The sequence below is a fragment of the Polistes canadensis genome, unplaced genomic scaffold (genome assembly GCF_001313835.1).
Source record: "Polistes canadensis isolate GaletaPanama2010 unplaced genomic scaffold, ASM131383v1 scaffold_33, whole genome shotgun sequence".
Taxonomy (NCBI): domain Eukaryota; kingdom Metazoa; phylum Arthropoda; class Insecta; order Hymenoptera; family Vespidae; genus Polistes; species Polistes canadensis.
In genome coordinates, this window is record NW_014569580.1 from 80,745 (window position 1) to 104,977 (window position 24,233).

Here is a 24,233-nt window from a genome sequence, read left to right on the forward strand (position 1 = left end):
TTCGGTGCTTTCTTTCAACGTAAAAATAATCGATACTTTCTTTCGCCTACTTTCTTTTTTCTTCTTCTTCAGAATGAAATTATTACTAACTTGCTCACCTCTTTAATATACATTTTTTGATTAACTTTAATTACACGTTTGTAAAATATAGTATTTTTATCTTCGACAAAAGTATGAATCGAGTAATTTATGCAAATATCTTTGTATAAAACTTAAGAATAAAGTGCAATAGATATTAAGTAGACTATATATACAATACATTTGAAAATGAAAAGTAAAGAGGACTCGTGTTCGAATTATCAAATTACAGAATTTTGTCGCAAATCTTGCAATATTTTTCAAAAGTACAAGATGAACGACTATTCTCTAAAATCATTTTTCCAAATATCCCTTCGCGATTCGAATTTATTTTGTTCTCAATTTTCATGACATTTTATTTTTCGATAGAAAGAATTATAATAGTAAATTGTGGATTGAAGTACGGTAAAGGATGAATGTTTTTCTTTGAATAATTATGTATACGCTTACATTAACGAAAATTCCTTTTTATGAAGGTAGAACAAAATCTACAGGTACACCGAATGCGTGTTGTTCGTATCAACGAAAGAGGGTAAGAACAAAGGTTGTGAAGAAGGAAAGAGGTAGAGAATAGAAGAAGAAAAATGTAATCTCTCTGAAAAGAACTTTTTACGCTTTCTCGTTCGCTCGTATTCGAGAAGAAGCAAAAAAGGAAAGGAAAAAAGACGGAATAAAAAAAATAATGAAAAGGAGAAGAAAGAGTGCGAAAGAAAGTTTTATCAAAGTTAAATATAGCAGCCTAAGTTCGCAATTACTTTGACAGTTTTTACGCGATAAGAAAAATACGAACGTAATCGTCGAAATCTTAGGGATAAAGAGATCAAATAAATAGAAGGAGGAATGCATCTATCGCTAATCTTTCTTTTCCTAAGTTTCCCATTGTTTTTTGTTCGATTGCTTTTCATAAAAGAAACACGATGAAAATCTAATCTACAAAGTTGTAGATTGGGATACTTCAATATTTTCGTTAGTAAAAAGAAAAATGAGAAAATATGAAGGGAAAGAGTTAGATCGGTGGTGTTCTGATTTATATCGTATCTTTTGCGTCCAACCGTGGGTAATGTAAATTATTCGATGACAGCTTTTTGCAACGCACTATTTCCGGTATAGTATAAAGGTCTGCATGCGAAGAACCAAGGCGGCGCCGTTAACATCTGTTCGATGCAACGTTCCAAGATAAACAATTTACGGGATCGTTCTTTAGATCGATATTATCGATCGATATATTCGATAAAATGTGCGTTACAACTTTTCCTTCAAACTTTAATAACATTCGCGATGTTAACTATACTTGTATCGTCCTAAATTATCACCAAATTCTTTACTTTACTATCACAAGTAATCTTTTTTTTATTCATTTTACGATCATACGCCTTAGACCTTTTGATTTACCAGTATCGTTTAATCAAGCACCGGCAACATTTTCACGGCAAGAGAAGTTCGTTTAAATTCTTTCGAGTAAAGAAACTTTAGAAAACGAGAACGTGTACCTGTTGACTGTCGAGATTTTTTTGCGATTTTTTAATTAAATCCAAAGAGGAGAGAGAGAGAGAGAGAGAGAAAGATTTGCCACTGATGGAAAATATATTTCATTCTAAATATTTAATAATTATAAATATAGTTACCGCGTGTAATCAAATTTTTCAGATTTCTACATACGTCTATTAGGAAAACACAATATCCAGTAATCATTATTTTTAATACCATTGAGCATAAACGTATGTACAATCAGACCCGAGAGTATTCGTACTCGCAAACGCTATCAATTTTATTCAATTAAACTTTTTTCTACAATAAAAATGTAGAAATTTTCCAAACGAATCGGAAACATCTTTCATTCAATTGTAAATTCTAAAAGCGTTTGTTACAAAAAAGTTTCTAACGAATGAAATGACAAATGTCTCTTATTGTTAAATAATATAGAACGAAAATGAAAGAAGGAGTAAACGAATTTCTCTAATTTCATTTCGCATTGATTTATCCTCTGTTTATTCGCATTCCTTTTCTAAAGCTCGCATACAAGGGTTGAGAAAAATCGAAGAAACGAATCGATGAAAGAGTTAGGATTACCATATTAATGTACCTGCTACGTTGAAAGATTTTATCGGTGCGAAATTGTGTATTCGTAGAGAATAAAGGACGCGGTCACGTACGGTCGTGTGTGCGTGCTCGTTGTTCGATCTCGCGATAAAAAAAAAAGAGAGAGAGAAAATAATAGGATAGAAAAAAATAGAGAAAGAGAGAGAGAGAGAGAGAGAGAGAGAGAAATTCGATACATCGATTATAACGCATCTGACGAGAACAACGTTGTTCGTCGTTTCGATGAAATCGATGAACCGTACAAATTTACATCCGAAAAGCGACATTGTCTTCTGATTTTTGTGAATTTAACCATACGCCAGGAAGAATCAATGCTCGAAATCCGAAATAAATTGAAATACAATTTTTCCTTTTTTTATGTTCCATCTTTCCTTTTTATTACCCTTCTTTCTTTTTATTTCTAATATTTTATCTCTCTCCCTCTATTCATTTTCAGTGTTACATTAAATGGATCGTATAATTTTTCGATAAACAAAAGATGTTACGCGAAAACATATGGTTCATGAAGTTTATTAAAATCGCAAGAGAAAAAAAAAAGACAGAAATAAAGAAGATGATGGTGGGTGAATGCATTGAAGCAGACGTGTAATTAATATGTAGCATTATGTACGGGTGTCCCGTTTATTTGTCAACCGTACGGATATGACAGGATCTACAAAAAAAATGTTAAGAGAAAAAAACCAAGAAGATTTTTTTACATGAAAACAAAACTTTTTTTTTTTTGCAAAAGAATGCAATTTTTCAGCGAATAAATAACATAGACTATCGAAAACTACGCGATATATTTCATTTCAAACATTATTGAGTGTGACGGTGTGTAGAAGTTTTTGACAAGCAAATTTAGTTGGTTCAATTTCTAAACAAAAGTTACTTTCTATACATTATTTTACACACATTTTCAATTTTAATAATAAGTTAACTATTGTTATACGAAAATCTATTCACTTTGATTACTTATTGAATTGTTCATAAAGTAATTCAAATGAAATGTTATCGATCGAAAAAGATTTTTCAAATAACAAATTACTTCGTAAATCGTTAGTTTTTAATTTCGATTGTATCCCGTACAAATAAAAGATGAATATGTATGTATATTATATTTATGTATGCAAATATTGTAGATAGGCCAAAAATAAAGAATCGCTGGAGACTTTCTCGACAACAGCTTTATAAATATTTACGGTTCATTAATAAAGCGAAGGCATAACAAGAAGCGGGCAATATCAGAATGAATATAAATTTCAAAAGGGACTACCGTAGCAAGAGATCAACCGACAGAACAAATCATCTTTCGAAGATTTACTCGAATGTTTCTTTCAAATTTCTGAGTAATATCAGAAATTGTTGATATATAATATACGTAAACGTCGGATAAAATATATCAACTCGATTGAAAGTTAATCGAAAGAGAACAAAAAAGATCGTTCCTTAATAATAGAATAGAAAAAAAAAGCCTGATCGATAAGTTCAAGTGATTCGTTTATCAAATCGATTATCTCCGCGAAAGAAAAAGTATAGAAAATTGATGGAATAACACGAATTGACGTATCGTTTATTATTAAACGGTAATAGAAATTATTATCATTTAGCGTTATTATAAACAAAATAAAAAGTTAAGGTATCGATCGTCGAGTGGTTGGATAGTAAAACTTGAAAAAAAAAGAAAAAAAAAAAGAAACATTCTCTAAGCGAAGTTAATCGCTTTGGCTTTCGAATAGGTTCATATATATATGTTGTAATCGTTTTATATAAAGGATAAAAAATGATTCCATTTGCAGAAAATCCGGAAAAGAGATTTTGCATTACACTGGGAACCTCGCTGGTCACCCTTTTTTCCCTTTTCCCTTGCATACACGACGCATCGATCGTGATTTCAAGGGCATTAAAATTCGTCGAGATTTTCATTTCTTCGACGTATCAAGAGGAATCTCGACAGATTTGAATTGGTAAGAGAGCTCTCGCATTAATAGTAAGAAATCTGGAAAAAGGAGGAATAGTTAGAGTACTTTAGAGGAAGAAAAGGATAATGTATTCAATGTCGAAGAAATGTGAAAAGGCATCTTGACTTTGAAACCAAACTAGACTAAAAAGCTTTATAAAGTGAGAAAAGAAAATCCTGTAGCTTATTATTCTTCTCTCTTTCTCGCATATCTTATTCCAATTTTCATTCTATCTTTGTTAAACAAAAAGCAGAAGATAAACTAAATACATAACTATAAATAATACCTCTTAGAAAAAAAAAAAAAACACCTGAAGAATATTCTTGATTCATCCTGTAAGAAGAAGAAAAGAAAAAAGAAGAGCAAACAATCATCGAGATCGGAAAGAAAAATATTTCTACTTTGTTCTCTCTTCGAAAAACTTTATAATTTCTTTCGAAGAAGATAATGTCGTTTATTCAATAAGAAAGTAAACCTTGCTCACTCTCTTTGGTGTTCCTTAAATCAGTCAAAAAATTGTCTCGGATATTCCAATTTATCTTCTTCTCTTTACTCCTGAATTATTTAAGACAAATTTTCATTGGCAATTAAATGAAAATAAATCGATATAATCGTTTCTCAATGGTAATACAAAAATATGAAAAATGATGAAAATCTGTATTCTTACGATGACATTTATTTATAGCAGACAAAAAGGAAGGTTCGACTGATTTGATAAAAATAAATATAGGTACATTAATCGTCGATGGTTGGGCTATTAAAAGTTGTAAGAAAAAGCAGCAGTGCGTCTGTGCAGTGAATAAGTGGCGCGCGACTAACGGAGGGAGAGGGTAGATGAGCTTTCGTAACTTGAAAGCTCCTAGTCAGTCAGCGACGAACCGTGTTCGACTATAATCCGTCTACGTCCTCGTCCTCCTCGTCGCCGAAATCGACTAAACTTAAGGATCCACTTTTCCTTTCATTTTGCTTCCCTTTTGCTTCCCTTTTGCTTCCCTTTTGCTTCCCTTTCTTTGAGTTTAAACCTTTGCTACAAAATTATTACGAAATTATGTATTTTAGATTCGAATGAAAACAATGTTTGTTTGCAAATAGAAAAATAGATGGTCAAAGATTTTTCTAATAATAATAATCTATTAATGCCATTTACCATTTGAGGTCGGAGTAAGACAACGTAATACTACTTGAAAATATCTCGCTAGATTCTCGAATAACAAAGCTCTTTATTTTCTCTCTCGTTGAAAGTCTATCCTAAGTCTCGCGATAGATACCACTACTTATGACGATGCTTCAAATATGATCGAAACTTAGATGGTTTCTAAACGAGGAAGAGACAGTTTCAACAATTTATTCAAAGAGATTTAATGGACCTTTGTATTTTAGTTAATGGCATCATTTTCGGAGGAAATTGTCAAGTATCGTTTAGGGATTATTATCTTAGAAAAGTTTTCGAGGATATCGAAAATGACTGGCTGAAAATATAAAGAAAGTAAGAGAAATAATGGAAAACGAAGTATGAAATTTTTAGATTGGATGGAAGATTAAACTTGATAAGATTTTTCTCCAAGGTATATGCCATTTCGATAAGCCAATATTTCACTTTGTTTCTCTCTCTCCCTCTCTCTCTCTCTCTCTCTCTCTCTCTCTCTCTCTATCTTTCTATTTCTATTTTTACTTTGATCTCTTTATTTCTCTATTTCCTGAAACCTTCAATACGAACATTCCATTCCAAGCGTTTCCATATTCGATAAATGTATTTTATCCTTTGTGATTTATGAACGTAATTAGTGAATAAGAAGAAAGGAAATAGAGGAGAAGATACAAATGTGCTTCAGAAAATCCACCTATTTCCGATAATTTATCTTCTTTTATGGTACGAAAAGCAACGAAATGTTATTCTAGTATTCTGGACAAATCTAAGAAAGAAAAGAACTGTAAGAAAAGGTGAAAGGGTGACAACGACAAAGAACAAGAAAAATGTAGAAGGAATTGTTAGTTGTTTGCGTGTATCAGGAATTCAAGCCGCACGTTGACATTTGGGAGAAATTCACGTGAGTTGGATTAAAAGAAAAAAAGAAGAAGAAAAGAAATTTAAAAAGATGGAAAAAGAAAGAGCGAGAGAGAGAGAGAGAGAGAGAGAGAGAGAGGGAGAGAGAGAGAGAGAGAGAGCAACCTCAACCTTTCTTTCTTTTTCTTCACATTCTTATCTCGAGTAAACTTGTGGTTTTGAAAAATGAATGATACTATTAATGCATTTAGTTTATAACAGCATAGTTTCTTCCTAGCCATTCTGGTTGGATTAATTCTTGATTATATCAACTATGCATTGAACAAAAGCTCTTTTCCTTTTTTCTTGTTCCCTTTATACGAGTTCTTATTGTACTACTTATTAAGAAAATACGTACGAAGTTTAAAAGCTCTCTCGTGACTGACTCGTAGACGAGTTTCTCTCATTAGACAATAAATTCTCGTCGAGCAATCGAGTTTCCACATAGTGTCAATGTGTTATGGTCGTAAAGTTAGATATCTTTAACGCAAATTTTCCACAGAAAATACAATATTATTTCATTTATTTTCATTAACTTGTTTTCTTTTTTTAACGAATGAAAGCATACACTATTATATATTTAATACTATCCTAAAGATTAATAATAATCAGAAATGTGTGATCATTTTGAATATAATAAATGAAACGACGAGATACGACGTAAAAGGAAACTCATGTTCGTATTGCTGAAACGGTTAATCAGAGTGAAGATCCTGGATTTGATACGATGGGGACGTGTCCTTTCATATCTTATGAACCTTGTAAACGTGTACAAGTATACGGATACCAAGATACGCAATAGATATCACTAAGAACATTTTTTCCGTTTAGCTGTTTCCTCTTTTACTTATTTCCCTGACTTTTTATCTTTTTTTTTTGCAACATTTGTGTCAAATCAAACTAAATGAAATCTGTCGTAAAAAGTTGAAGTTTTAATCGAAGATGACGCTTACTTTCTAAGATCTTTTTCTATTGAAAGTTCGAAAGTCTCGAAAGCGGAGGTAACAATTCAACGAGTTTGAAAAGATATTCGATCAAGGTCTTTAGAAATACTTTATTATCTTTCGTCGAAATGATTTTTCAAATTGAGAACCGAGTAACCTATTGAACTTTGTATCGATTGATTCGATCGTATTGGAATATCGTTTTATCGTCAAAATAGAAACAACGAAATAAGAGACCAAAGTCGATTCGCCTATTTCGTTTTCGCAAAAATATTATTTCAACTAGACTGACACTCGAACGTTTACTTTCGATAAGATTTTAATTGATTTTCACAACTCGTTCTACTAGGTATTTAGAAAAAAATGAATCAAGCAGAGAGAGAGAGAGAGAGAGAGAGAGAGAAAGAGAGTTGGCGAGTTGTAGCAAGGAAAGTTATCGATTGTGTAATGAATTATTGCCATAACTAGTTTCGAACTAGCAACGAGTAACGAGCGATCATCGAGAAGATGCCTAAGGCGAATATTAATAACACGCAATATAGCTTGAAATAGAAGCCTCTAATGTTGGTACGATTTTGTTATCTTGTTTTATCCTTAAAGCTAAATTATTTGCCATGTATCTGCGCCATCAATGAACCTTACTATTTATTAATATGTTATCGATAACAATAATTGCTATAATAATAATATTAATGATCAATTAGCTAAGGAAATGTCAAAGTTGAGATAGAAAATATCATTTTATCAATCATATGATACAATATTTATTAATGCATCCAAAAATTAATCATCGATATGGTCCCAATCATGCGAAAATTTTGGAATACGCAGTAATTCGATAGAGAAAACATCGATAGAGAAGAAACATACTTTTTCTATTACCAATCGCGCGCATAGAACTTTTGAAAGAAAGAAATGATAATAATAATAAATATAGCAAGAAAGGTTGAAAATTTCACTACTTTACGCGTCTCTGCATAATCTTAGAATTTCTTAATACATAAAGCTTTTTCGCGAACGTCTAGAAACTTTATGTATATTAAAGTATGAAATTAAGAATTCAGGTAGCATTGTATTTTCGAATTTATACGGGACGAAAGAGAAATATATAATAGAATCAGAGAGAAAGAGAAGTTAAGTAAGAAGAAGAAATAAATAAAAACGGAAAATTTGTCGCTCGATTACATTTCGTCGAGATAAAATAAAGTGACGTTACTTTTTCCTTTTAACTAATTTCTTTACTTTTGTTTGCTTCTATATACCTAATTAACATGCAAAATCAAAGTATCAGATAACGATTAGATTAATCCACATTAATTGCTTATGCATACAAAGGTAAAACGGTGTAAAAAAAGAATATTTCCCATCTCGTAATTAAAAAATGTTCATTTTCGATAATATGAAATAGAAAGCAGCGTAATTAGTAATTTTATTTGAAAATTAAATTCTTTTCCGATCAAGATACATTAGCTTAATTTGATCTATGCTGTGGATATCGTCCAAATGAAATATTATATACGTGAAAATCGTTTAAATATTTCAGATTTTTAATAAAATGATAAATATTAGTATCGCGTGTACTTATACATTTAAAAATGTAATAATTGATGTACATTAATTACTTAAAAGTTGAACAATTTGAGCAATGTTATAAATTTGTTATCATTTATACGGGAGTAATGAAGAAATTTAAGATTCATAATCCTGAATTAATAATGTTGAAAATGTTCCTACCAAGATAATGAAATTTTAACTATCTTTTCTTTGAACACATTTTTTAATTCCTTTATTAATAGAATAAAATTAAATAAAAAAAATGGTTCAACCGTAACAGAGTCAAAGTCAAATTGGTATCATTTTCGAAGCATTTATCGAAAGCAACGCGAAGCTTAAAACGATGAATCTCAAAGTATTTACAAGCACTTAACTCAAAAGTGTTTTAAATATTTTCAACTATTTACTTACTACTCACTCAACATTAAATCATCGTCCATCGTTTTACATAAATATTCGTGTTCGTTCTAAAAAAAAAAAAAAAAAAAAAGGATACGAAAAAGAAAATCATTTAGCATGTAAATTAAATGAGGATATTTTCTTGAAACGTGAAAACGTAGATATCTTACTATGAATTTACTTTATTTAAGATCATACTACTCGAATGAGAATAGCTAATAATAAGTTTAATCCCGTAAGGATTCATATTCATTCGAGAATATCAACACGATATTGAGACTAGACTTGTAGCTTGATTAAACTTTGCAAGGCTAATTAATTAATTAAAGTACTTCTATCAAGCGTAGACACTCAGACGTTTATTCACAATAAATCTTGATCAGTGTCCTTTACGTTTTATCCCTTCAAACGTTGCGCTTACGTTCAGAATAATCGGATTTCACTTTTGCAGTAGGTGTTGATTGGTTGGTAGTAAACATTGTACATGAATACTGATACAAGTATCTCATGAATGATTTCCTGATCATATATCTTAACAGATTCTATCTATTTACAGTTATTTCTTAAAAAACTTTTAACCGCGATACATTTCTAAAAGATCTACAACAAAAAATAGTATTTAATAAATTGAACACAATTCATTAAGCAAATAATTATTACAAATTATTACAATTTATATGAATTTAAATGAAATAATTAACAACAAATACAAATAAATGATCACCATAGAAATACTCTTGAGTTCCCTGAACTTTCAAAAAAATGTATTAAATATAAGTCCAGTACGACTTACTAAAACTATTTATACGAATCACATCTTATGGAAACTTATGTAATTAATCGTACACGACAGAAATAGGTCAGTAGCTTTTTTCCCTAATATTCAAATGAATTTCATATTCAGCAAAATACTATTTAAGCCCATGGGTGATAGAAGATTAAATGTTCAATCAGTATTTCTTCAATACTCGGACAGAAAATATTTCTAACATTTTAAACGTGCATACTTGATGAAACTATGAGGAATACTATTTCATATATCGAATTATTATATTGAAAATGAAATTTATTCGGCAAATTAGTGGCTCGTTCAATAACGATCTCACCAATCAGCGTGCTAAATGCAATTTTAACATTTGCGGTCTATATAAATGACTTTGAATCGTAATGATTATTAGCGGTGAACCATTCTAACTAACCTAATTGTAATTATTCTTAAACGCTCCTGCGTACACGCATTGTATTCTAATTTACATTGGTTTAAATGCATTATAATACTTATTTGTAAATGATAATCACAATTGAATTTTACATGAATTTTATGACTCTTTATCAATTTTCTTTATCCTCGAACGATTATGTCGAATCAACATTTCGTCGAATTTGATTATTTATTGTATCCATTATATCCAGTACCCCCCACTCTTTAGTCGGTGGTACTAGAATAATGATTGATCGATCATAAATTGTAAAAGCTAAATGTTAGGGTGCAGTTATGCATAGATAAGACTTTATAGATAGGTGAACTATATCAAATTCCGGTCATTAAAGCGTCAATTAATCGCGATGAGTCATGATAACGTGTCATGTTATGGAAAATATAAGAGAAATAGAAATGGCGTTAGAGTATAGCAAAGAACCGTTGTCACTCACGAGTATGCGACACGTTCGTCGAAGTAGAAAAGACGAATAAGGTGAAAAAGTCATCGGATGTGTGGCAAAACATGCGATCGACGAAAATGCGTGTGCATATGTGCGTGTGTATATGTGCGTGTGTATATGTAAGGATGTTCTCGCGTTTGTATGGGAAGAAAGAAGGGGCGAGGAAGAGAAGTAGTAAAAGTAAATATCTTTTCAGACATACTATATGGAACTCGTCGGGAAAAAAACATTCTTTTAGATCTGATCTTATTGCACTTTCTTTGACCTTGACCCAGATAAAAAAAACTCATCCCTTCGTTTATTTTCCCTAAGCTAAAAGAAACGAGCGTGATAATTTTTAAACGTATAGGATGGACAATTATTTAATATCAAGGCCTCGCAATATTTCGTCAAGCAAACGACCCGAAGATATTTTCAACTTGACATTTTGGACCATAACTTCGAGACCCTTATTACATTTGAATGAAGTTAACTATTAACATACAAAAATTCATCTTGTCATGTTTTATCGCTTAATTTATTACCACTCCTAATAATAGAAAATAAAATCTATTTGTATGGGAAGCTATTTTAAAATCAAATGTTCCATATTAGATGCAATTATCTTTAACAAATGTAAATTAAATCCAACGCAGTCAAAGAAATTTATGAAAGGGAGTTGAAATTTGTGGAATAATCGTACGACACAGTAATACAATGAAAATATATCTGCAAAACGTGTGTGTATATATAAAAGTACTATAGAAGTACTATAACAGAAAGCTGTGTATGCATATGACAAAGAGAGTATTTTATGGATTACGAAACCGAGTGGACACGTAAAATGGAGCCAGCTATTTTACTGACAAATATCCCGTTCATAGTTCTTTTCAATGCAATCATTATGTAAAACGGACAATGCATAGTCAATGCTTCTCTTGTTATCAAGGAAAATAGTTTTCAAGTATAGAAATGCAGAAGAAATCTTTGTCCCGCGCTATGTTTTGCGAAAAGTAACCGAATGACGTAGCGGAATACGCGAAAAAGGAATACACGGGACAAAGGTTAACGAGATAAATTTACTTCGAAGCTGCAAAATAGATCGATTTATCATCGTTGAGAAGGATTAAATAGAGACACGCTCATTGTTTCTCAGGCTTTGTGTTTACGCAAACGTCGATAATGTTTTATGCGTTTAATCGAAGCTCCATCAAGCGTACGTTGTGCTTGAAAGCTCTTAGAGAAACCTTGTCATTCCAATTCCTAGGAATAAGAAAAGCCGACATTTCTTACGATGGAACGTCCACAGTACAGTCGGTATCGTTTTCTATTAAGAAAAGGAAACAAAATAAAAGAAAATAGAATTTGTATTTGTGAAAATGGGGAAAAAGAGATTTGAAGAGCTCATAACACGATGAAATATCAAATAACCATGTCACTTCGTAGACGATAAATCCTAAAGGCAATATGGAAATGAGCAAGGGATCGAGTATGATGATCAAAGAGGAGATAGCTTATTTACGAGTAACTTTAGGGAGGTATTAGAATTATGAACGTTTTAGCGATTGAAAACTTTCCTTCCGACATTTGCTTGACAATGACCAATGGATTTCCGTTCCAGGAACAATCATTTTCTCTCTCTTTCTCTGTCTGTGTTTCTCTTTCTTGAATTACATCAAATGTTTGAAAACAATTACAACAAAGATCATTACGATAAAGTGGGTAATAAGTCGAAGAAAGATTCATATACACGTTCTGGGTTATCTTCGTCTAACTGAGGGTGCATATTTTATGATTTATAGTTCCTAAGAGAGAATAATTATCCAGTTAAACACAACGAAAGTCATTTCTTCAAAGTTTTATTATTTTCAAAAGTTATTCCGTGACGCTGGTTAGGAAATTTCGATAAAAACTAAAAGACAATATGACGTTCCGGACGTTTATTACATTTAATAACAATTCCTTCGGAGAATCTCAGCTTTAAAATGAAATTTAGATATTTATGTATGTACGAATGCATAATTTTCACTTCGCATTTGAAATCATACGAAAATATTGTAGTAAATAAGTACAGAGTACTTAATTGTTAGCTGTATACGTACATATTGTCCTGTGTTATGATTATTTTCGAAGACTTTACGACTTTACACCAAACATCGTTTAAAAAACTTTTCAAAAGCCAAAGGTAAAAAATAGTTTACAACTTTGGAACGAGTTAAATCCCAGGAAATAATACTCTGCGAAATATGAGAAAACTCGTCATCCATTTTCCTTTTTTAATTTGATGTTTTTCTATTTTCTTTTTTCCCTCTATTTATTTGAAAATCGAACAAGATTTACGAACGCTGATCGAAGCGCGCACATTCTCGCCGAAGTAATTTTTTATATCGACCAAAGAGTTCTTTTTAGAAATCAAAGTAAAACTAGTTCATTTTATCCGACAAATAGAAAGCATCCCGAGAGAGATATCTAACAATAAGTTATAAATTAATGAATCTTTTACAATTCCCCTATTGAACGAAAAAAAACACGATTTCGCTTGAAACTTCTTTTCTATTTTTACGTGGAAAATAAAAAAGAAAATAAATGTATCGTAGTCTGTAGGAATATCGAATAAACGGGAAAAAGGGCAATTTCAATGATAGAAATGCGTACATGCAATTACACGAAGTAGTAATTGCACTTATAGTAGTTTAAGAAAGATTCGCAAATAAAGAAACACATGTTCATTAATAATAATACGAAATTAATACGATATCGAATGTTGAAATTGTCATGTTGTTTGTAATTAATACTCTCATTCAATATAATGGTATTAGTTAGAACAATTATTAAGTGGGTCATCCCTATTAATATTTGATATTTTACTGATAATCAAGTAATACAAAATTTACATTCGACGATGAAGTCAAGGCATTTTGGTCAAATTCATTTTTTGACAATTGAATAAAATTAACTTCATTTCATTTCGATGCATGAATATTTGACTCGATTGATCGATACGTTACATCTCTGACTTTGTAATAATTATCCGTATTCACGATTACAAGTATAATTATCGTGGAAGATCGATTACTATCCTTTTATAATTTTCTTGGTATTTTTCCTTTTCTTATTTCTTGCCTCAACTTTCTCACCTTCGCAAAATGTAATTTCCGTTAAGTGTCAACGTGACAAGATCAAATGAGAAACGATATGAGTACATTAATAAATATGGTTTTATCTCGAAGAAAGGAAATAAAAACCAATAATAGTCTGTCACCGATTGCGAATAGACCGTTTTCCATTTTCTTTCCACTACTTACTTACTAATGTAAGAGAATACGATTATTCTGTTATAAAATATAATACGTTAATTACAATATGATTTTGAACAGCTCGAAAAGATACTTATTGATTCGATTTGATTATTTTCTTGTTGAATATTATTTATACGATTGCACGCGTGCATATGGGTATGCACTTTGAAAGGAAATTTCTGAATCAAATTATTTCTTACTGATTCGTTTTTCATTAATCGAACGAAATGTCAAAGTTCGGATTTTTTGTTAAGAAATGAAAAACAACCAAAAAATGATCGAATGAAATATTCAAATAAATGAGTGAATAAAAAGTAAATTAAATGACTTTTAGTTTAATGATTTAATCGATTATATCTATTAAGGATAATCCATTATCGAAGAAGTTACACCGTTGGTTTTACTTGAATTAGTAACTCAAAGTAGTTACTTCAAAAAAAAAAAACAGAGAGACTAATACCAGAATTCGTAATTAACGTAAATCTCTTTTCGTTCTTAATCGCAAAAACTCGAGCAAGTTCGCAAATATTTTTAACGTTAATTTACTCGATATGTTTATGCGATCAAAATCTTTCCGGCGAAGCATCAATTCTTATTTCAAAGTTACAATTAATTCCAGCGACGTGTTTTAAAGTTTGATTTAAAGCGATTATAAACTCGATTAAGTATACATTGGACACGAGAAACAATAGACAAATTGTTTACTTCTAACAATACAACCGACTATTAAAACGCAATAATAATGAAAAACAATAAATCAATCGCATAGTCGAAAAATAATTTGACAAAAAGTTTGGCTATGGAAAAAGTGAAAAAGTATTTTGTTCTTTTAGTGATAAGATTGCGGAAACTCCCTCCTGATAATTATTTGATATAAAATGACAAGTATTCATTTGTACTTGCAGATCATAATGGCAAGTAGAATACGCTTAACATCATGAAGATTAACGAAACTGTGAAAGATTATTCGTTGAGTACTATAGAAGGGAGTGAATACCTCAACATATCTCGGAATGATTCGATATGTGATGAATTCATCAGCAAGGACCTTATCCTCTCGTCGAAATGGTTTCAAGCAACCATATATTTTCTCTACTTTACGATTTTCATAGTTGCTCTAATAGGAAATGGATTGGTCTGTTACGTCGTTTGCAGTAGTCCAAGGATGCATACGGTCACCAATTACTTCATCGTTAATCTGGCGATCAGTGACATCTTGATATCAGTTTTCTGTATCCCAACAACCTTTGTCAGTATTTTAATTCTTCAATATTGGTCCTTTGGTTGGACGCTCTGTCCAATCGTTAATTATTCACAGGCGAGTATCTTCTTTATTGTCTTGATAACCCTAAATCTTTGTCGCGTCGACGGGACGTCATTAAAAAAAAAAAACAAAATATGTAAATTCATTTTGGCATCGTCAAATGTGTGAATGCTTTATTTTAATATTTATTTTAATATTTAAAACTCCTAAAATATAATTTCTATAATATGAATAAATGCAGAAAATATCTTATATTAATATTCACATATAATAGGCTGTTTCCGTGCTGGTAAGCGCATACACTTTAATCGCAATCAGCATAGATCGTTACATTGCTATAATGTGGCCATTTAAACCACGCATGAGTAAAAAGCAAGCAACGTTCTTGATACTGGGTGTCTGGTTACTAGCATTGACGGTCTCTTTTCCGATCGCCGTGGTATCGGAACTTGTGCAACCTGTGAATGGAACAGATCGTTACGTACAATGCAATAGATTCATCTGCAAAGAAAACTGGACGTCGGAAAGGAACAGGTGAAAGTAAACTTTCTTATACGATGAAATTGAACTTTTTCACTGCTTCAAAATTCAACAATTATAAGCCACTGATTTATTGTAATTAATCATGATAAGTGATTGTTCACTTTTGATGCTACTTTTTACATTGACTTCAAATTATTTGAATATTTTTAAATTTATTTTTTACTTAACAAAGTAGTTGATGATAATTGATATATATATATATATATATCTAAATAAATAAGTTTTTCTAATAAATAAGTTTTTCTTTTCAGATACTATTATACAATCTCCCTATTGGTAGTACAGTATTTGGTGCCACTGATGGTGCTTTTATTCACTTATACTAGCATCGCCATAATCGTATGGGGTAAAAGACCACCAGGGGAAGCTGAGAATACGAGGGATCAAAGAATGGCACGCTCGAAAAGAAAGGTACATATTTTATCACCTTATTTTGTTTCCGTTTTCATTAACAATACTATAGAATGATATTGTACAGGATATCCCAAAAATTGCTTTATCGAAAAAATAAAATAAAGGAAAATAAAGGAAAATAAAAGAAAATAAAATACGAACTCACGATTCCGTCATTCTATAATACTTGCCACCAAAAATATTCAAATGATTTAGTTCAGTGAAGTAACTTTTGTGGGATATCATATATATAATATTATAATTAATCGCTGCTATACAAATAGATTTCCAACCCATTGAACAAATCGACGAAAGTATGAAAAGCGTTTCTTAAATATTTATGAAAAATATTCAACTCGATTTAATGGAAGTTCTTAAGTAAGGAAAAATAAAATTTGAGCAAGAGTAAAGTTCGATCGTTTGTAATTTATCGTGAAACAGGATTATTGGATATCAAGTTGAAAAGGAGAAAGGTACGCAAACAATCGTCTCGAAATAAACCTTTAAATTAATAGGAAGAGGGTAAGGGTATAACGGATGGTCCCTCTCGTGGTTAACGACAAAGTATAGGACAATTTTTTAATTAAGTTCAATCGGATCGTTTCACCATAGTCGTTGGCCTGGGAACAAACACAAGTGGTCCATAATTTATCCGAATTCGAACGTCAATAGTATTCGTTACAATCTGAAGATTTAAAAACGATTCTGTTAACTATATTAAAAAACAGAAATAGAAGAATAAATGAAAGAATATATCTTTCAATCGTATAAAACGAGAAAATCTTGTTAAATAGAAATTTGATTGGAAACAATTCTGTGTCTATCGTACTTAATATAAGTGCTCGCGTGCGTGTAGACGCATATCCTTGATGTATGATGTTACAGAAAAGAATTGGTATCTTCGGTAGGTCGATTTTTTATTAGATCTATGCACTTTCCAAGTCCATTTAGTGCAGACAGAGTGTCAGTATTAGTCTTAAGATAAAAAGTTCCATTACTGAAACAGAGAAAGGGAGAAATGTCTTTGATTATGTAACTGCAAATTGAAATCGGTCTCGAAACTAAGTTAAAGTCGCGTTAAACCCAATTTGTCTTTTCAAGATAGTAAACGAAACTAACGCGTTAATTGGCGTTGCAAAGCCCATTGGGATTTCAACGTTGTCCTTGCAATTTCCGGTAAGAAATTCACGATAGGAAGAACATTTTACCGCAATCAATAAATTTTTATCGATCAGAGATAAGGCATAAAATTTCCATGACATTAAGTGACTGCAGAAATCTGAAAAATATAACAAAAAGAATTAGTTCGATTAATTTCTTTATTAACAATTTGATCATTTTTCCTTGATAATCATTAAGTAAAAATATGTTAAAACGTTTGCATACATTAATTCCCCTTAGGTCAAAGAAAAAGCTCTTAAAAAGTGAATAGAAATCTTCAATAAGACAAGAAAAAGAAGATTAAGCTCCATTTTTATTCAAATATCGCATAAGACTGTGACCCAATTCTCCAAACGATGTGTGTGTTATTCTCTCGACGCAGTATTTTATTTTTTATTATCAAGATTATCATCAACGTTTCTTCGTAGTATTAAAACAAACGAGTGTACTAACCGTCTTTACTTAAAAAAGGTGCTCCTTTTTGACATCCTGGCTGCAAACGATGGCCACCATTCGGGAAGAAATCAACAGTCCCTGTAGTCCTCGTGGTCCCATAAAACCCATAATCCGCATGAATAATATCGACGAATCGAGCATCGGTCGAAGAGAGTCGAGAATCGATAATATTGAACATAGGACCCGCGGGATCCAGTCCTACAAAATACTATTTTGTAATATTCTTCGATAATCAAATGAAAATGATTTGAAAAAAGATCAACGTAAGTCAATATTTATTTCTTTAGTTCAAGAATTGTATATTCGAATTTATCTCATTAAGAAAATGACCATAAAATGAAATTGAATAGACACCTGTGATTCTTGGTATTTGAAAAATTGTTAGTTCCCTGATATGTCCGGCTATCTGGCCTCCCATAGAGAAACCAACAATGTGAAGATTATTAGGATTTAAACCAGCTACAACCATCTTGTTCAAAGCCAAAGCTAATGCATATCCCACGAATCTAACGTTCATTTTAACCTCTAAGTAATTCAATTTACTGATATTTCTGTAGTCGACAGCCAGGATGTTGTGATCGTTACGTTCTAAATATGCTGCAACAATTTGATTTTGTCGATTATATTTATATAACTGCTACTCTTTCATATTTTCTTCAAGTAACAATAAAAGAAATAATATGACAAATGAAAAAAAGAAAGGGAAATTCATGCACGCGTTTCGAATCTACGGCAGAAGTCGAGATTTCTCCAAATGTTTGTCGTCGTCGTTGAAAAAGAATTAAAAAAAGTTGTTGACTACGTCGCTAACAGATGGAAAAATAATTCCAAGAGCTAGTTCCCAAGAATATCTCGTGTATAATAAAGATTTCTTGAATATTTCAATGGCCGGAAGATTAACGGAAGAGAAAGCGTTTTTCGATTTTTTATTTGTAATTTTGTTTTCGTCAAAAATTTACCGCATACTACCGTAGACACGCTTTTTTTCTCAACGTCCTCTTTAAAGCCGTGAATATAAAGTACCGTTGGCTTATTTGTATCCATTTTCGAAACAAGAAATTGAATATTATCCAACTTCTCGTCGACGTAATCCACGAGCGTATTACTGAAATCAAAATTTCAATTGCTTCTCAGACCATAGCCATACGTTAAATAATATATTCAATTCGTCGTAAATAATTACTTGTAATAACGTAGAAATATGGTATCAAGATGCAATAATTTAGCTCTCGCATCTGCAAATGAAAATCAAAATGAAGTTAGTTGCAGTAGACAAATTCGTACAGAATGAATTTCCATATTTATTTTATTAGAAAAATTCTACTCATATATACGTCAAAAGATGAATTTTCAAATATTGATTCATATAATATTACGCAACTTTCAAGATAATATTATCCTATGTAAGACATAGACGTAGGAAATAATTTGAATATACTTACAAGATAAAAATACGTTTATCAAAATCACAAGAGAAACGTAACGAGAGACGATGATCATGATAATATGTAATTTTGAAGGTGTATCGATGAGAACAAGCCACCAAAACTGCACCCCGATTCTTTGGTCAGTCCTATATAACAATGATATCGCTAATTATGTTAAATTTCTGTTGGTGTTATCGCGTTATATAATCGTTTCAAAAAATAGGAGATTCTATTGAAACAACGACCTTCCGTTTGTATAATAGCGATTAACTTAACGACTAAATGAAAGACAAATTCCATGCTGTAAATAATACGTGTATCAATAAGTTTCTAAAGTTTCAACCAAAATTGGAAGACACTTAGAAATAATTTGTACGATAAACACATTTTTTATTATCGGATCAACGAACCGTAAGTATGTCACATATAGTAATTCATATACTCAAATATTATAATGAATGATAATTACACTCGTTAAAATTATCTCGTTAAATATAACCGATACTTACAGCTAGCGTGAAGAAGCACTCTTAAGTCACGACGTTATTCCAATTTATAAAAATGAAACATAAAACAAATATGTTTGTCGAACGAGTCTTTGATGAACGTTTACTTGCTTGAAAGAAATATAGCGATAATAAGTTTGTCGTACAATATCATTTCCCCCGTCGTAACATTGTTTTCATCTTTGAAAACAACAAAAATTGATTACCGTGGCATCAAAGGAAGAAAAAGAGGAAGATAAAGTTGGTTCCATAGTTCGCGTGTTTCGATTCGTTTGCAAAAATAAACGAAAGGAGAAAAAAGGGATATAAAATAAAGATAAAAATATAAAAATGAAGGAATGAAAATAATGATCCTCGAAAAATATAACTTTATCAAACTAATGTTTAAAAAGCGAGCACAGACGATAATCATATATGATAATAAAGATAATAAGATTCGTGAGTGAATAACATTACCTTCTTTTCCTCTAATTTTTATTTATTTTTATATCTTTTCTTTTGATTTCATACTTTATTTTATTTTAGGAAGAAAAGTCATTCGCATAGAGAAAAAAAACGAGGTGTTATCCTTTCATTCGTTCTCTCTTTTAACATCTTCGTGATCTCGCGTGATAAAAGCAAATAATCTAACAGATTCTACTTTATTAAATCCCTAAATACGGAAAGAGATCTTCGATAACAAGAAATATAAATTGGATTTGGTTTTGATACGATGTAATACCTTTTTATACGAATAGAATCTAAGAACTCATGTTCCTTTACAGATTTTCTTAAGAACAAATAATCTTGTTAAGAAAGTAGCTTTTCCAAGCAGGATAAACGATTGAAACAATTGTCTCTCTAAAGCGGTATAATATTTAAATTATATTTTTTCTTTTATCTTCAATATATAATCAAATCCTTTAATAATGATAATATAAAATAAAAGAGTAGTAAAAATAATACCGACGATATCGAATCATCGTAAAGTACAATTGAAATCCTATGAATGGAATTTAAACGAGAAAGAAATAGAAAAAAGAGAAAATAAAGTCGAGATTACCTGGATAAAGTGATAAAACTCGGCCTTATCGAAAATCGTTGGCAAACTATGTTGTCAGCCATTGAGATCCTTTAACATCAAAGGTCCTTTATCAATCGCAGTTTCTATTCCTTTCCCAGCTATTCTCGATCATCTCTTCTTCGTGGTGTAGACCAATATCGAGTCGAGATTAATCGAAATTATTCTTTTTCCCTTCGTCTCTTTCTCTCGCTTTTCTTTTTTACAACATCATTTTCACATGAAGTTCTTTAAGACATCTGTTACGTCTCGAAGACGAGAGTATTAGAATTTAGTCGTTGGCCCTGTTTTAGCCACTCTGCATTCACCGAGTTTAGCCAAAACCAGGCAACTTCGTTTTTCCCGAAGATTAAATAACAACATAAAAAATGGCTGATTACGGAAAATTTTTGAATGGATTGGATGAATAACGATGGATCGAGGAATTTTATTTGGGTTGTGAAGACAGTAGTTCACCGGTGCTCTGGTTCATCCACACAAATATTTAATAACAGAATAATTTACTTACAGAATTGATAACAGACATCCTTTGATATGGTGCGTGTGTGGTGATTACATTACCACATATTTTGTTACTACGCAAAGGAGAGTTCAAACATTATGTTTGCGTTGCATTTTTGATTAATGCGTGAGCGACTTGTCTAGGTCAAAGGGAAAGAATGTTGAAAAAAAACGATTTTGTCGTGACGGAACGTCACACATCATATTACTCTACATCAAGGACCTAAAATATATGCTATGTAAAGCTAATAATTAATAATTCCTTGATAATCATTTTTCTATGATGATTAGAAAACAAAAATATATTTTCTTGAAATTCTATCGATAATTTTACGAAAGATAAAGTATTACGAAAAATACTATTCCTAATTACTAATTCCTAATTACAAAAATAAGAGTATTTTTGTCTAAAAACTAATAGTCAAAAGCAACATAAATATTTTAAGAGCAACATACTTTCTCAAGCATCCTCACTTCTTTTCCTATTTTCAATTCTTTTTTACTCTCCTCTTTCCTTTTATTATATTATTGTATAACACATACAACGTGTATGTATTATACGTAATACACTAGATCCTGCTATATATTTTCCCTCTTCTCCCACTCACACACACACACATACGCCATAGAAAGCGAGAGAGAGAGAGAGAAATTCACTTTCTTCTTTCACATTTGATGTTGCGTGAACAACGACATCAAAAGGAAAACATCCTCATGGGATTTTCCGTGAACTTATACGAAAATTTTCCCATAAAACAACGAACGATAAAAAAAAGAGCCATATACATTGGGATACACGATCAATGTTTTATTCCAAATTTTATTCCAAAATGAGATATTTGAATGAGGTATTTGTCAAGACTTTTTCAGGATTTGAATGATCAGATTGAAACGAGTATTTTGCTCATGACAAATGAAAGGACGTTTATATTATCGGACGATTAGATAATATAAATAAAATAGATTGAAATTCTATTTGTATTATATTTTTCGTCGATTTGATAAATAATATCGTTTCATTTGAAATTAGCATAATCGTTTTGAAACTTTATCACGGAATAAAAGGCTATTATATTTACGTAATTGACAAATATATCGATAAGAAAATACAGCATACTATTAGATGAAACCATCATCATTATCGCGTCACAATAATTGTCTTGATCTCGCTCCACTTTGCCGAAAAGGCAAAGACATTCTAATTCGATCGATTCTAATCACTCGAAAGTGACTCCTTCGAATTGGCAGTTCTCGTTGCGTGAACCCTTTGAAACTGTATTCCATTAAAAGCTCTCTCTCTCTCTCTCTCTCTCTCTCTCATACGAATTCGACAGATCGAGCTTTCAATTAAAATCCGACTATCTAATCACTTTAATTTTAATCGCTGAACTTTCCTACAATCAAAACCGAAATTACTTACTTGCCATAAAGGGTTGCTTCAATTTAAAATCGATTGAAAAATCATTTTTTGATTGATCGAGTATTACCAACTTTTGACCAACTTTCTCTGTTACAGATGGTGAAAATGATGATTACCGTGGTATTAGTCTTCACCATGTGTTGGTTACCTTTCAACGTTTTCCACGTAAGTTAATCAAAACTATACTAATTGAAAATTTGACTTCGTTTAAAATTTATCACGCAAAAAATGGTAAAACTTTGTTAATACTTATAAAACAATTATTATTATAGCCCAAGAAGACAGAAAATGTTATTTGTCTTGAATTATTTTTGTTTTTATTTCCTTTTTTCTTCTTCTCTCTTCGAAGTTTTTCGTTACAAAGTATATAAGTATTAATGCACACTGTTTTTTTATAAAACAAAGACAAATTTTGTTTTTATTAGAATAGGAAAATAGTTCTAATCGTTCGTTTAAATCTGACTGTCAGATAGCGTTAGACTTTGACAAAAGTCTCTACAACTGGTCGGGTCTTCCTTTCGTATGGGCAGCCCTTCATTGGCTTTCAATGTCACATTCCTGTTACAACCCAGTGATTTATTGTTGGATGAACGTCAGATTTCGTACGGGCTTCATTGCTGCATTCGGACGTTTACCATATTTGCGTAAATTCGTATTTAATCGAGGAAATCATAGATACAATACCAGTGTGGTCGGTATGCCTATGACAGGTAAGAAAAATTACAAACAAAAATAAAAGAAAACCCTCCAAAAAATTCAGAACTGCTCCAAATATTGATTTCTTTTTATTTCGTTTATTTTCAGATCTCGAAGGATCCGGTCAATTCGTATTACAGCGAAAAAATACGTGCACAACTTACGTCAGTGTAAGACACAAAACCAATGGCAGTCAAGGAATACCTGCGAGAAATACCACCTTACAAACAACGAATCTTTGCGAGCGAACATCCTACAATCTCAACAAGTCATAAAACTCCATTCCCATTTGGAGGAACAGATATAAAAAAGAAACAACAAGAAAAGAAAAGAAAAAAGAATAAGATAAAAAAAAAACTTTCTTTCAAAGTTTGAATGCTTTAGGCAGGAAACAAAAGGTTTGCCAGGAAATATGAATTTGTGTAATCGAGTAACTAGTCACAAAGTCTCTTTCTTTTTTATATGTACTTTCCCTTGCATATTTTAGAGAAAACAATCGAAAGATTAACATTATTTTCGATTGTACCTTCTAAGAAAATTTCGTTTCAATTATTTGACGACATGCTAATTGATTAAAAAAGAAAATGAGATCGCTTCGAGTGTTTGCTCTTACGTATCAAGTTCCTTCTTGTAAATATATATGTCTATTTTCATATATCGAAAAAATTAAGCGAATAATATTTGTAGGAATTATCATTTAAGTAAATTCTTTTTCTCATGTTTTTTCTTAACATTTTCGAATTACGCAAAAACACGATATAAAATGATATGATAAAAAATAATATAAATTAAAAACAAAAGTGGAAA

General features: G+C 31.2%; 1 protein-coding gene across 5 annotated transcripts; it reads left to right on the plus strand.

Annotated features, from left to right (window-relative positions):
- The first annotated feature begins 5,101 nt into the window (after nt 1-5,101).
- Nucleotides 5,102-24,195, plus strand: LOC106784338 (neuropeptide Y receptor). Of its 5 annotated transcripts, XM_014743759.1 has the most exons (8): nt 5,102-6,166; nt 14,905-15,067; nt 15,155-15,317; nt 15,538-15,797; nt 16,058-16,217; nt 22,827-22,895; nt 23,200-23,440; nt 23,535-24,195. In XM_014743759.1, the coding sequence occupies exons 2-8, from the start codon at nt 14,937-14,939 to the stop codon at nt 23,699-23,701; spliced, it is 1,191 nt and encodes a 396-aa protein (XP_014599245.1). In that variant the 5' UTR covers nt 5,102-6,166; nt 14,905-14,936; the 3' UTR covers nt 23,702-24,195. The 5 variants fall into 5 exon arrangements, with proteins under 5 accessions (XP_014599245.1, XP_014599240.1, XP_014599241.1 ...); XM_014743754.1 differs by having other exon boundaries at nt 14,905-15,317; XM_014743755.1 differs by having other exon boundaries at nt 5,102-5,988; nt 14,905-15,317.
- Nucleotides 24,196-24,233: the final 38 nt, after the last annotated feature.

Bases quoted from the DNA above. Each gene is read 5' to 3' on its own strand.
- LOC106784338 (XM_014743754.1), top strand. From the start codon at position 14,937: ATGAAGATTAACGAAACTGTGAAAGATTATTCGTTGAGTACTATAGAA. The intron at 16,218-22,826 runs GTACATATTTTA...TCTCTGTTACAG, and splicing joins TGGCACGCTCGAAAAGAAAG to ATGGTGAAAATGATGATTAC. The intron at 23,441-23,534 runs GTAAGAAAAATT...GTTTATTTTCAG, and splicing joins GGTCGGTATGCCTATGACAG to ATCTCGAAGGATCCGGTCAA.